At 37.9% G+C, this 13,877-nt stretch overlaps 1 protein-coding gene across 4 annotated transcripts in view; it reads right to left on the reverse strand.

The window, feature by feature from the left end:
- MYB (MYB proto-oncogene, transcription factor) overlaps positions 1-13,877 on the reverse strand; it is a 39,732-nt gene that overhangs the window by 11,548 nt on the left and 14,307 nt on the right. For 3 of the 4 annotated variants that reach the window (XM_039467909.2, XM_074397429.1, XM_074397428.1), the window contains 6 exons: positions 12,671-12,925; positions 9,326-9,468; positions 8,172-8,286; positions 7,955-8,080; positions 6,947-7,057; positions 5,259-5,366 (listed from right to left, as the gene is read on the reverse strand). In XM_039467909.2, the coding sequence (XP_039323843.1) occupies positions 5,259-5,366; positions 6,947-7,057; positions 7,955-8,080; positions 8,172-8,286; positions 9,326-9,468; positions 12,671-12,925 (858 nt within the window). Of the gene's footprint in view, positions 1-5,258; positions 5,367-6,946; positions 7,058-7,954; positions 8,081-8,171; positions 8,287-9,325; positions 9,469-11,356; positions 11,720-12,670; positions 12,926-13,877 lie in introns of all 4 variants that reach the window. The other variant, XM_039467908.2, reaches the window with a different exon arrangement.

Below are 13,877 nucleotides of genomic sequence, written 5' to 3' on the forward strand. Positions count from 1 at the left end.
ATGGTAAAACCTTGTCTCTACTAAAAATACAAAAATTAGCTAAGTATGGTAGCAGGTGCCTGTAATCCTAGCTATGTGGGAGATTGAGGCAGGAGAATCACTTGGATCCAGGAGGTGGAGACTGCAGTAAGCCGAGATCACACTACTGCACTGCAGCCTTGGTGACAGAGTGAGACTGTCTCAAAAAAAAAAAAAAAAATTATTTGTATCTCAGTGACAACCCACATAACAATGGGCAGACTTAGCACCCTGATTTTGGTGTCTATGCATCATTTCTCACTAAGAGGATTCATAACACCATGGGGAAATGGCTGATTCCAGTAAGAGAATAAGGAAATGTAGTTATTAAACTAAAGCATCTTCAATTCATTAAATTGAAAATTCTGTTCCTCAGAAGCACTTGCCACATTTCAAGTGCTCAAAAGCCACATATAGGTAGTAGCTGTCATAGTGGATAGCAGTATATTACCTATTTCCTTTATGCCACTGTAGAAGTTCTATTAGACAGCACTGAACTAGAGAGCAAATGAAATTTAAGAGACTTAACCAAATGCAATGTGTGAAATTGTTTCCATTTTGATTCTTTTTGGATTAATGGGAAAATTTAAATATATCTGGGAATGAGAAGATTAAAGAATTATTGTTAAATATGTGATAATGGTATTAGGTTATACATATAAATGTCTATTTTTAGAGACATATCTGAAAGTACATGAAAAAAAAAGGTTATATTGGTTGGAATTTATTTTGAAATACTTCAGGCTGGGCAGGGTGGCTCCTGCCTGTAATCCCAGCACTTTGGGAAGCCAAGGCAGAAGGACTGCTTGAGCCCAGGAGTTTGAGGCCAGCCTGGGCAAGACAGGGAGACCCTATCTCTACAAAAAAATTAAAAAATAAAAATTAGCTGGGCATGGTGGCATGTGCTTATAGTCCCAGCTACTCAAGAGGCTGAGGTAGGAGGATTGTTTGAGTCCTGGAGGTAGGCTGTAGTGAGCCACGATCTTGCCACTGCACTCCAGCCTGCGTGATAGAGCAAGGCCTCGTCTCAAAAAAATTAAAAAATTAAAAAACTTCATAAAAAAGAGATAAAGTAGGCCAGGCATGGTGGCTTACACCTATAATCCCACCACTTTGGGAGGCCAAGGCAGATGGATCACTTGAAGACAGCAGTTCGAGATGAGCCTAGCCAACATGGTGAAATCCCATCTCTACTAAAAATACAAAAATTAGCTGGCCATGGTGGTGGGCGTCTGTAATCCCAGCTACTCAGGAGACTGAGGCAGAAGAATTGCTTGAACCGGGGAGGCACAGGTTGCAGTGAGCTGAGATGGGCAACACTGCACTCTAGCCTGGGCAACAGAGTGAGACAGTCTCAAAAAAAAAAAAAAGATTAGGTAAATATGGCAAAATGATAATAATTGTTAAATCTAGAACACAGTACTGTATGTTTTCCATACTTCTAAATGTGTATAAAATTTATAATAAAATGTCAAACATAAAGCTTCTTGCATTTCCAATTTTAAAATAGCAAACATATACATATTTATGAATAAGCAGGTGCATTTATATGTCTGTTAGAAGTAAAACCAAAATGGCCCAGTATATGAGCCTCAAAAACAGTAATAATTGCTCATCTAAACTGTTACTGCCATAATCCAGTCAGGGGTGATTCAAACTGAAATGATAAAACACAGAATTGCACAGTTACTGTGTTCTTCAATAAACTGTTCTTCCACATAAGTTATTTAGACAATTTAGAAGGATGGACAACCAATTGCATTATACCAGTTGCAAATATTTTACATTTTGAAAGTATTCAAATTTTAAAATATTTTGAAACTCCTATATTGCTGTTTAATAAAAGCATTGTGACAAAAAAGTCTAGATGGTTTGGCTAAAATCCCACTTAATATTTGATTTATTATAAGTATAAATTACAAAAATTATAGATTATATAAAATACTCTTAAGTAAAATATATATCATTTAATAAATGTGCAATATGTTAAATAATACCATGTGTGAGAAATATGCCTAATTAGGTCAAATTGGATTATCAATGGAAATATATGAAATGGCATTGTGTCTTAAACAAACAAAATTACCAAATAGCATAAAAACGTCTAGAAATACTGCTGAGTCAGGATTATATGCAATACAGGCCGTATATGTTTAAATATTTAGTCACTCGATGATTTTCTAATACTTATCATGATAGTCTGAAACATTTTAGAAATCACATATTTCTGTGATATCAGAAGCTAGATCTCTGCGACATAAAATGAAGGAGATACTTGGTATACAGCATTCATTCATTTAGCGAATATTTCTGTTTTCCTCCCAACTGGCAAGCATGTGGAGCAACATTCAGTAAGTACTTCTTAAAATGAATTAGTATTATAGCAGATTAAAACAATTCTTTTAGAGACAAGGCCTTGCTCTTGTCTTCCAGGCTAGAGTGCAGGGGCACAATCATGGCTCACTGTAACCTCGAGCTCTTGGGTTCAAGAAAGTCTCCCACTCTAGCCTCCTGAGTAGCTAGGATTACAGGTGCACACCACCACTACACCCAGCTGTTTATTTTATTTGTTTTTTTGAGGCAGAGTTTTGCTCTTGTTGTCAAGGCTGGAGTGCAATGGTGTGATCTTGGCTCACCACAACCTCCATCCGCCACCTGGGTTTAAGTGATTCTCTTGTCTCAGCCTCCTGAGTAGCTGGGATTACAAGCATGTGCCACCACGCCCAGTAATTCTGTATTTTTAGTAGAGATGGGGTTTCACCATGTTGGTCAGGCTGGTCTTGAACACCCAACCTCAGGTGATCCGCTCACCTCGGCCTCCTAAAGTGCTGTGATTACAGGTGTAAGCCACTGTGCTTGGCCTAATTTTTTATTTTTTAATAGAGACTGAGTGTTGCTATGTTGCCCAGGCTGGTCTCAACTCCTGGTCTCAAGCAATAATCCAGTGTTGGGATTACAGGTGTGAGCCACTGCACACAGCTTTATAGCAGATTATTAAAATATATTTGGTCAGTGTAAACCAGTAAACCATATACTGTAGATAGGAGTATTAACTCTAAAATTAACTTTCAAGTCTCAATTATTCAGTTTGGTAGAACTGACAAATATTACCTTCACCATACACGACTTAATCTCAGTGTACAGATGTTAGAATCTGTAAATTGCCAATATGACTCACTGATAGACAGGAGAATACAGATTAATAAAATAGAGCCACAATTTAGTTTTGAGTTCAAAGATAACCAATATTTCCATTAAATAAAATACAAATATACTGATTAAGTTCAATACTGAACTATGGGTTTTCAATTTATGTAACAATAGCTGTCCCCAGGTATATTTCTGTGTTCGTTTTTTAAAATTTAGAACAGACTTTTCCTCTACTACTACAGATACGATTTGGCTCCAGGCTAGGTTAGAAAACACACATAAAACTTAATCTAATTTAATTAAACACTAACAGCACTAATCGCAGTAGTTGAATTCTGTTCTCTAAAAAACAAGGCCAAGTAACTTAGGAGGGAAGGGGAAAAAAAAAAGAAGAAAAAGCTTTCCTTCTGGTCCTGAGAACAGCTCTCAGGGAAATTTTGAAATGGCTGCTTTTTGCCTTGACATCCTTGTAACTCCCTTTCTGGGTTCCTCTCATGTCTGGGTGGAGTTCATTCTCTTCCTCATCTACTAATTCTTTGTGATATTCGTTTTTTTGAGATGGAATCTCATTCTGCTACCCAGGCTGGAATGCAGCAGCAGCATGATCTCAGCTCACTGCAGCCTCTGCCTCCTGAGTTCAAGTGATTCTCCTCCCTCAGCCACCGGAGTAGCTGGGATAACGGGTGCGCATCACCACGCCTGGCTAATATTTTTGTATTTTTAGTAGAGATGGGGTTTCACTGTGTTGGCCAGGAAGGAAGCAATCTGATTTAATTAATAAACAAAATGTGCTTGCAACCCTTATTTAAAAATAATACTAAGCACCAGCCAGGCAGGTGTGGTGCCTCACACCTGCAATCCCAGCACCATGGGAGGTCGATGTGGGTGGATCACTTGAAACCAGGAATTCGAGACCTTCCTGGCCAATGAAGCAAAACACTGTCTCTACCAAAAAATACAAAAACAAATAGCTGGGCACCGGTGGCTCACACTTGTAATTCCAACTACTTGGGAGGCTGAGGCACAAGAAACACTTGAACCTGGGAGGCAGAAGTTGCAGTGAGCCGAGATCACGCCACTACACTCCAGCCTGGGCCACAGAGCAAGACCCTGTCTCAAAAAACAAAAGCACCAAAAAACTAAGCATTGCAAATACTTAAACAGGGGAAGTTTTAAGATTCTCACAATTTGGAATGAGAAATTTTCACAAGAATTGGAAAGCCCATTCAGGGAATGGCCAGACTCTCGAAAGGTTGCTATCCTATGATAGTGCCATTTAACATACAGCAAGAAATATATCTTTCAGCTTCTGAATCCAGGCTTTTCACTTCCTCTAGGATTATAAAGTTTCCCTCTGCATGGCCCAGGGGGACGGAGGAGAGGGCTCTGCAGGTGGCTGGGTATTGGACTATTTATTGTTAGGAACTGCTTTAAATAATTTAGGTAAGTAAAATTTGCATTCTTATTTACATTTGGCTCAGGATTAATTTGGAATTTGTTATATTTCATCAACACACACCCACTTTAGGGTTACAAGGGAAATATCTTTTGATATTAAAACTTGACTGCAGATGGTCAACTTCAGATTAGTCGCACAACATTGACAGCTGACTTTCTTGTTCTGACAGTCAAATACATTGCAATTATTTTCTGTCTGACTAATTTCAAACTTCATTTGGAACAATCTCCGAGCTTTGGTTGCTTAGGGAATACAGCATAAAAAAGACAAAATTTGGAACAAAAAGTAAACTATATCGATATATTTTTATAAAATATTTAAGGGCAGAAGGAGATAGTGACACACGTAGTACACATGTAATACATAATCTTTCACTCACAATAAGAAACGTTTCATTTCATCATGCTTTGGGAATCTGCACTCATAAAAATTTCTAGCATGTCTCCTATGAGCAGCAAAAACGAATTATTGGATTTTTCTAGACATCAAGAAATTGTATAAAAGTATCACTCTTCTATGCCTAAAATGTTAAAAAAAAACACACCACCACCACCACCACCAGCACCACCACCACCAATGACGGTTTTTCAGGGAATGAATTTTAAAATACCAATGTTGGAATAGCAATTACCTGCAAAGGGCTCGCCAGGGACCTGTTTTTAGGTACTGTAAATGCTTTGAGAACATTGTCTTCATCTTCTGATGCTGGTGTCATTAAAACGGAACTTGTAAGAATATTCTAAAGGGAAGAGAATAATTTGAAATTTAAATGAGGTTGGATAATATGAGAGCCAACATTTTTCTAATACAGTAGAGAGTAGATTACTATGAGATGATAAACATTAGCATAAAAAAATGCAGTTATCTGCCAGAAATTCTTCCCACTCTGAGCTAAAGGAGAACTCAACCATGTATGAACCTTAATCCCATTGTGGCAAACATCACCACAACACAAACCTCCTTTGGGATCCCATAGAGTGCTAGGCATGTGTTAGGCACTCAAAAAACATCTGCTAAATGAATTAATAAACACATGCCTTTAAAAATAGAAGATTTATTAAGTTCTGGGGAGAGAACAGTTTATTTCATATATTGGTACAGAACTATGAATATTTTAGAGCTATAAATTATTGGCAAAAAACGGTGAAAAGTAGGGAATGTAGAACAAGACCTACTGAGTTCCAACCCAGCACCACCACTTATTGGGTATATAATCTTGAGTGAAAGATGAAACCTCCTTGTGCTTCTGTTTTCCAGTTGACATACTGGAAATGATAATAATATCAACCTGGCCAGGCACGGTGGCTCAAGCCTGTAATCCCAGAACTTTGGGAGGCCAAGGTGGGTGGATCACCTGAGGTCGAGAGTTTGAGACCAGACTGACCAACATAGAGAAATCCCATCTCTACTAAAAATACAAAATTAGCCAGGCATGGTGGCACATGCCTGTAATTTCAGCTACTTGGGAGGCTGAGGCAAGAGAATTACTTGAACCTGGGATGCGAAGGTTGTGCGAAACCCCATCTCAAAAAAAAAAAAGAAAAAAAAAAGAAAAGAAAAAGCCCCCAACCTTATAGGATAATTGTGAGGATTAATTGAATTAATTCATTGAAAACCCCTAGAACAGTACTCACCACTTAGTACCTACTAAATAAATAAAGTTGTCATTAGCTCTGATTTTCCTTAAGACATAAGGATAACCATTCACAAATTACAAACTTTAAAAATGGTGGTAGTAAATCAAAGCAAGTGGGTACAACACTGTGCATCTGCTAGAGACACTGCAGTTGATACCATAATAGATGCTACACAAACCAAACCACAGACAGCTTAACAAGAAGAAAATATTATTTAGAAGACAAATAAATTAAAGGAAAATATAAAAATTAACATTGTTTTTATGGAAATATCCATATAGCAGATTTTTTAAAATGGCAAAGGCACTCAAATCGTAAGAAAACAAATAACAAAAAAGCCTGGTATGTTTCTAACGCAAAAAAGATCTCAACTTTAAACTCTACATTAATAGCCATTTTTTTAGGCCAGGGTCGGTGGCTCACACCTATAATCCCAGCACTTTGGGAGGCCGAGGCGGGAGGATCACCTGAGGTCAGGAGTTTGAGACCAGCCTGAACAACATGGAGAAACCCCGTCTCTACTAAAAATGCATTTTTAAAAATCTTGTGCAGGAGAATATTTAGAAATAAGACACCTAAAAGAGAGAATGTGGAAAGCGCAGCAGTCCTATGGGCCACACCCAGAATTTTGTGAGGCACTAGCATCACATAACAACTTGGGGGCTGCTGCGCACATACTTACCGGTGCGTCTGCCACAGGCGAGGTCTGTGCAAACAGTTGGGTATTCAGACTGTCCCCTTCCCAGTGGTGTGAGCAGAAAAAACTTCCTGATTTATCCGTTGGAGATTCCACCTTAAAGCATACAGAAAGTGCTTTGTTGATTCTAGAACTTCCTATGAAACGTTTAGTCAGGAGTATATTTCTGGCCAGTCCCTCAAATACTTGTATGTTACTATGTTGCTAACTGGCACTATCAACTCAATTTACTCTATCTTCTGGATTCAACAAAGAACCACTGACAGCAAATTTAAAATGTGACCAGCTCCAAATTTTACTGCCCCAGTAAAGCTCCTGTGTTTTCAACCAGTGTTCTGATTCTAGGTGTTTATTTTGCTAAGAATATATTTTAGTGATATCCGTGTGTTGTATCTGTCATGGCTTTTATTTTGGTGACATAAAAGGTTTTTTGATGACAAAAGACTGGTTTTTAATCACACTCTGCATTACTGAATATAAAAAGCAGATTTTTAACTATGAGAAAAAAATAAAAGATTTATCTTTACAAGAAAATAAATTCAAGAGGCATTGTATCTAACCTGCTGGAAAACAGTTGTTGCCAATGAGCTAAAACTCTGATCCTTGCAGGTTAGATTTCCTACAATGAATTAAAGATACCATTATTTTAATTCAAATTCCAATTCTTCACAATATCTAAAAATGAAATACCAACTATCTATCTATAATCAATAATGTTTACAAGTACATTAAAAAGCTGTTTCCCTCCCTTTTCTTGATACTCTTTAGCATGTTTTCTGTCCAAACATGAAGCAGACAGAGATGGCTTGGCTTCTCAAAGGAAAGGTGGATGATGCCTACGGTCTGGCAGTACCTTTTCTCTGTTCCTTGTATGAAAATCTTGCATGGAAAGTGGTGGTGTTGCACACTGCCAATGGCAGACACATCAAGCTGTACACAAGGAGCAAAGGGGAGGATTCTCAGCTTGTTGCTTCCAAAGGATTTCCTGTTTACCTCTTGTTTGATTTTCTTCAGCAAGGGTGGTCCATTTTCTTGAAACTCAGCAACGATTCCAGATTCGTCAGATTCCTGTTTGATCACATCCTGCAGATCTTCTACTAGATGAGAGGGTGTCTGAGGCTACAGGGAAGAGTGGGTATTTTTGCATCAGAGGAGAACTCCTGTCGGGACTAATACGCCAACCAAACCCAAGAACTTTTCTAGAACTTACTAGCATCTTCAGGGGACCGTATTTAATTTCTTGAGCTGCAAGTGCATGTTTGAATGGTGTAGGAGTTCTTGGAGAGCTTTCTAGGATTGACCTTTTGATAGCTGGGGTTCTAAAACTTTAAAAAGAAAACAAGCAGTGGCTCAATATAAAAGAATACATGTCCTTTACATGGCTTTACCTGTTACATTTCATATTTTTCCACTGAATACAATACACTCTGTTATGGATATGGAATTGGGTATGCTGATTAATCATATTACTTGTTAAGAAAAAGAGAATATGTATATCATATATTTCCAAATATTTCAAAATATTATACTCCTAAGAATAAAAGCATTACATGATTTTCTATTTTTCCTTAATGGCTCTGAAGACACACCTAGTGCCCCTGGTCTGTATAAGACTACAAGCATCAAAAAAACCTGATGTCATTTACAAATCAATTTCCCCTTTTCATGAAAACAGAGCCCATACTATAAAACATGTTAACCCTTTAAAATTTACTTTTTGTAATTTGAAATAAGAGTGCATTTCTTTTCAAGGTTTCTGATAATTCTCACTGATTTTTCTCTGCCTTTCCTTTGAATTGATCAATGCTTTATTGAATAAAAGTGACTGCTTACTCATCCCTTGGCTTCTAACCATATAATATTCCTGGGGATGTCAGAAGAGGTCCTATCTACACATAAATTCAAAAAGAAAAAATAGACTTAAAAAATATGAACTAAAAATAAATAATCAACAAATAAAATTAAATAAAAAATAAAACCAAGTTAAGAAACCATACTCATTCTTCTTCTGAAGTTTGCAATTAGAGAGGAAAGGAGGTTAAAAAGCTTGCTTTCCTAAGAAGGCCTTTGTTTGAAGGAACAAACAAACTGGACGGAAAAGTTTTATGAAAACTACTTGTGCATATACAAAAAATCTTGGCGTAAGTTACAAAAGGTAACTTCATTTATGTTCCCATCTTCTACCTCTAGGTAGTTCTAATACACCCAGGACAGATACATTCAATGTGGGAATAGACATGATTATATGTAAGTGGTCAGTAAAATTATACACATACAAGTGGATCAGACATCTGGGGACTATATTCCATTAATTAAATATAAATAAATAAGATAAATAATCTCATTCCTGAATCAAAGACTTACACTGTATTTTCCTTTTGAGTTTTCACAGTCTGGTCTCTATGAAACGGTGTTGTAACAGTCAACTTGTGACCAATGAGAGGGGTGGAAGTTAAAGAAGGCATTTCCAAGTCTGAGTTTTCATGGTTACTGGAAGTGTTTAAGAACTAAATATGGAGAGAAAGAAAAAAATTACTTAGATTAGACAGTACTTCTTTATTCCATCCAATTTAAAAATCACACCTAGGGCCAGGCGTGGTGGCTCACGCCTGTAATCCCAGCACTTTGGGAGGCCGAGGTGGGCAGATCATGAGGTCAGAAGATTGAGACCACCCTGGCTAACACAGTGAAACTCCATCTCTACTAAATAAATAAATAAATAAATAAAAATTAGCCAGGCATGGTGGCATGTACCTGTAGTGCCTGAGGCAGGAGAATCACCTGAACCCAGGAGGCAGAGGTTGCAGTGAGCTGAGATCATACCACCACACTCTAGCCCGGGTGACAGAGTGAGACTTCATCTCAAAAAAAAAAAAAAAAAAAAAATCACACCTAGGTAAAAAGAAAGTGTTACTGACGCACTATATTAAATAATAAAGATGCTAACAAGCATGTAGTGTTGACCAGAGAATTGTTTTATTTCGATTGAGCACCCAAGATTTGGGTGTGGTTTCCAAGAAATAAGATCTAGGGTCAATGCTGAAAAATGTGCAAAACTGTGTGAAAATATTCTCAATAAATGACACTTGTCATTAAAGAGAATGAGATGTGTTATTTTTTAACATTTAAAAGGCTTTAGTGATTTTGGGGAAAATAATAGTTAATAATTCATAGTTTCCTTTCATACTTTGTTTCTTCTCTTTAATAATTTATGGACCAAAATTATTACTATAGAAGGTTTACATTATGTGAAAAATTCTTGAATAATAAACCGTGTCTCTCAGAACGCTAATGTTCTGGGAAAAAAACTAGGTGTTCCTTAAACAATTCCAAGGTAAAATAAATTTGGGAAACATAACACATTGTCATCTTTTCCTAGAAATTCACAAGGCACAATGGCATATTAATAACTCTGAGAAGTCTTGCCGTTTAAAAAAAAAGTGTTTTTAGACTTGGGGTCTCACTATGTTGTCCAGGCTGAACTTGAACTCCTGGACTCAAGTGATCCTCTTGCCTTAGCCTCCCCAGTGGCGAGGACTACAGGCCCATGCCACTCTGCTCAGCTAAGAAACCCACTTTTATCTTTGTTTGATTCAGTGTTTCCCAAATGTATATACCTACATCATACCTAAATCTGTTCTTAAATTCAACAGATACAATTGGAAAAATGTTTTAAAGTGCCAAATTAGCTATTAATTTTAATGATTTAAATAATTTAGGAATGCAAATCTCTCAAGAATTGTAATTTTCATGCCTTAAAAAAGCTGTATGAAATAAAAATATTTGTTGGCAGAAACTGCACTAGTAAACTAGAATGGCACAACTCAAAAGCACCAATGTTGAGAAACTGAGACTAAAAATACGTTCTTTTCCTTAAGCATTTGTTTCTCATCCTCTTCCCAAACTCTTCCACTGAAAGATGGATTGGAACCTTTACGTTTTCTAGCTTTAAATTTTCCGGTTGCGACCCAAATGTTATATAAACACAATTTGGTTCCCTCCTCCCCTGGGTCATTGGATTGTGTAAGAATAAATGAACAACGAGGCAGAAATGATGTCAAAAATTTTAAAGGGAAGGATCAGATGGGAGAAAAAGAAATAGACAGAAATGTTAAACTCTAGCAGTTGAAGGAACTAAAAGTAGGTTTCATGCAACTATCTTTCAAAACCACCCAAAAAGTAAAAGAGAGAATGATGCCAAAATCAACAGTCAGCCTGCAGACAGCCTAAACTTTGCCAGGCAATATAACTTAGCAACAGCTAGATTCAAGAACGGGATGAAATCAGCGAGGGCAGCAGTAATTAGTCACTTGTTCCAAAGTATTAGTTTCTAGATTATTAAGGCTCAGGTGTCTGCTGAAAATTAGTAACAGCTGTGCAGAAATTGTGCTCTACCTGCGAGGGAGAGAAGGGTAGGCTTTTGACAGGGGAACGCTTGGGAGTTGAGCTGCTGACGTCAGCAAATATGAAGGAGCTAGAGTCTCCAGTGGCTAAGGGGCTGGCCTGGCCCCGTTTTTTTCGAAGGATGACCAGTGGAATTGTGCTGTGCCTCGCAGGAGGTAAGACCTTGGGTGGGTCAAGTGAACCCTCACTCAACACGCGTTTGTTCACCCTCAGGCTAGGTTCTCCTGCAGATCTAGTCCCATTGCCCTCTCTCTGCTGAAGCCGGAGGGCTTTGCCTGTGTGATGTTGGCTAGGTGAAAAAGCGGCTTCTTCAAAGAATTCAAAACTGCTGAGATCACACCATGATGAAGAATCCTGAAACAATGTGGGAGGCACAGAACTTTGAGACAGTGTGTGCCATCATCACCTGAAACAGCACTGAGAGAGAGATGCTCAACGCAAAGCAAACACTGGGCCCGTGGGTTTGGCTTCTTGAGCAACAGCTTCAAGATGAGCAGTTGCTCTATTATGCTGCGGTAGAGTAGTCTAGTGGGCTGCCTCGAGGCCGGCCCTCTGCGTGTGCCGCAGGGACCTCCCGGCTCTCTACATCTGCATGCAATGGAAAGCAAAGGGAAGACCTTTTCTAGATGGCATATATGGCAATGGTCATCTCTTGTCCAACGACTGTGTCATAAATGCTTTTTAACCAACTGGGAAAGGAACCAAGTGTTCGCTATGGAGGTGCTGAAAACAAATTTGTTTCACTAAAGATGATTCATCTCAGTGAAGCAATGGGGCCAGTAATCAATAAACGGCGTTTTGTGGAAAGAGCCAGGTATGACCAAAGAACTGATTATCACTTCAAATCCACTAAAAAATTGCTTTAAGCTCTGGATAAGCCAGATCCTTAATGTGCTGTTCAAAAGCAAGACAAAATTCTAGAGAAGCACCATGGAGTAAGCAAAGAAAAAAAAAGTTAAAAGTAACTCAAACACCATTCCATTACAATAATCCAAGCACTGCTTTAAAACGAATGAATTTGACTATTTTAAAAAATGTGACTTCTGAAGGAAAAGTGTGCAAATGTAAAAAAAACTCTTCCTTCAAAAGTCCTATGTTGTAAGTGTTTATAAATACTTTTGTCTTGGTAGCCTAGGAAATTGGATCTTTGAAAAAAACATATTTATGAAGACAAAAATCATACTTTTACCTTTACATGAATATATGTTAATAACATCTTGGCTATAGAAAATGGCAATGATTTAAGAAATGGGTTTTATAATTTATCTTCCAGAATCATTAACTTCCCTTCACAATTCTACTTACAGAATCTATAAATTGGAGTGTTTCTGCAAATTCTAGGAGGTTCTTAACATTATCCAGAATGGTGCCCTGGTGGACGATCATGCACCTTGCTGGCGAGGCGCTTTCTTCAGGTAGGGAGCCAGGATCCGCTGGCAGAGATGGAGTGGAGTGGTGCTCTCCCAAACAGGAAACAGGTGCACTGTCTCCATGAGGTCTGGTGTGGTCGGCAATGGTGGTGCTGTGCCACCCCGGGTAGCTGCATGTGTGGTTCTGTGTCTAAGGAAGGGGGAAGGGTGTAGAAATAAAGAGAGGGGAGAAGAAAGGGAGAAGGAACTTAGCAATGAAGTTGCACAAGGTATCAGATGCTGTTGGAGGAAAGATAAGAGTAGTTGCATCATCCCAAACTTACGCCTATGAAACAGTTGTCAAGATGTTTCCTTTTATCAATGCAAGACCCTGTTTTTAATAGTGCTAGAGGTTGTACCTCTATGATTACCTTAAATTGTGATCATTTTGTAAAAACGTCAAATCATAGGTCTACGTTACAAAGTATAATTCTCATATTGTCTTAAAAATCCACTTTAATATAATTTGCCAAAGGTCCATAAATGCCTGCTGCGAGTGAAGAACTGTCCTATTTGCATTCTAACCACAAAAAAGCTGGAGGACTCAGGAGTTCGAGTTGCTTTGATCTGCACCTAGTCTCCTTGCTTCTATCCCTTTCTAATGCTACAGATTGCACTGATGCAGTGAAGCACTGCCTGATCAACGTGGTTAGGAAAGCAGAAGAGCAAATTAACAGAAGTCTCCTTACAGTATGACCACACAACAGGAGAAATTGCAAAACATTAACTAAAGTTAAAAAGTGGTCGAACTAGCATGTGCACATAATCATCCTATTATTTAACAAAAAAATAAATGTACCCCTAGGAAGATCTACTGGGCCTCACTTCTCTTTTACTGTCTTTGTTGGTTGAGTATCTATGTTACAAAGCACAAGGAGCCATCCCAGTTGGCTGCCCAGTCACTAAAAAAGATGTCAGAATTCAGTAATGGCCCACATAACTTTCACACATGCAAATAAAAGAGAGCAGCTAATGTTATTTAGGAAGAGGTTTTATATATAATCTTTTACATGTATATACAGAACATGCATCAAAACATCTGAAATTATAAAATATGAAAATATAGGTTAAGAAAATAATAGAAAAAATGGTACATAGATATA

The sequence above is a fragment of the Saimiri boliviensis genome, chromosome 4, assembly GCF_048565385.1.
Source record: "Saimiri boliviensis isolate mSaiBol1 chromosome 4, mSaiBol1.pri, whole genome shotgun sequence".
Taxonomy (NCBI): Eukaryota; Metazoa; Chordata; class Mammalia; order Primates; family Cebidae; genus Saimiri; species Saimiri boliviensis.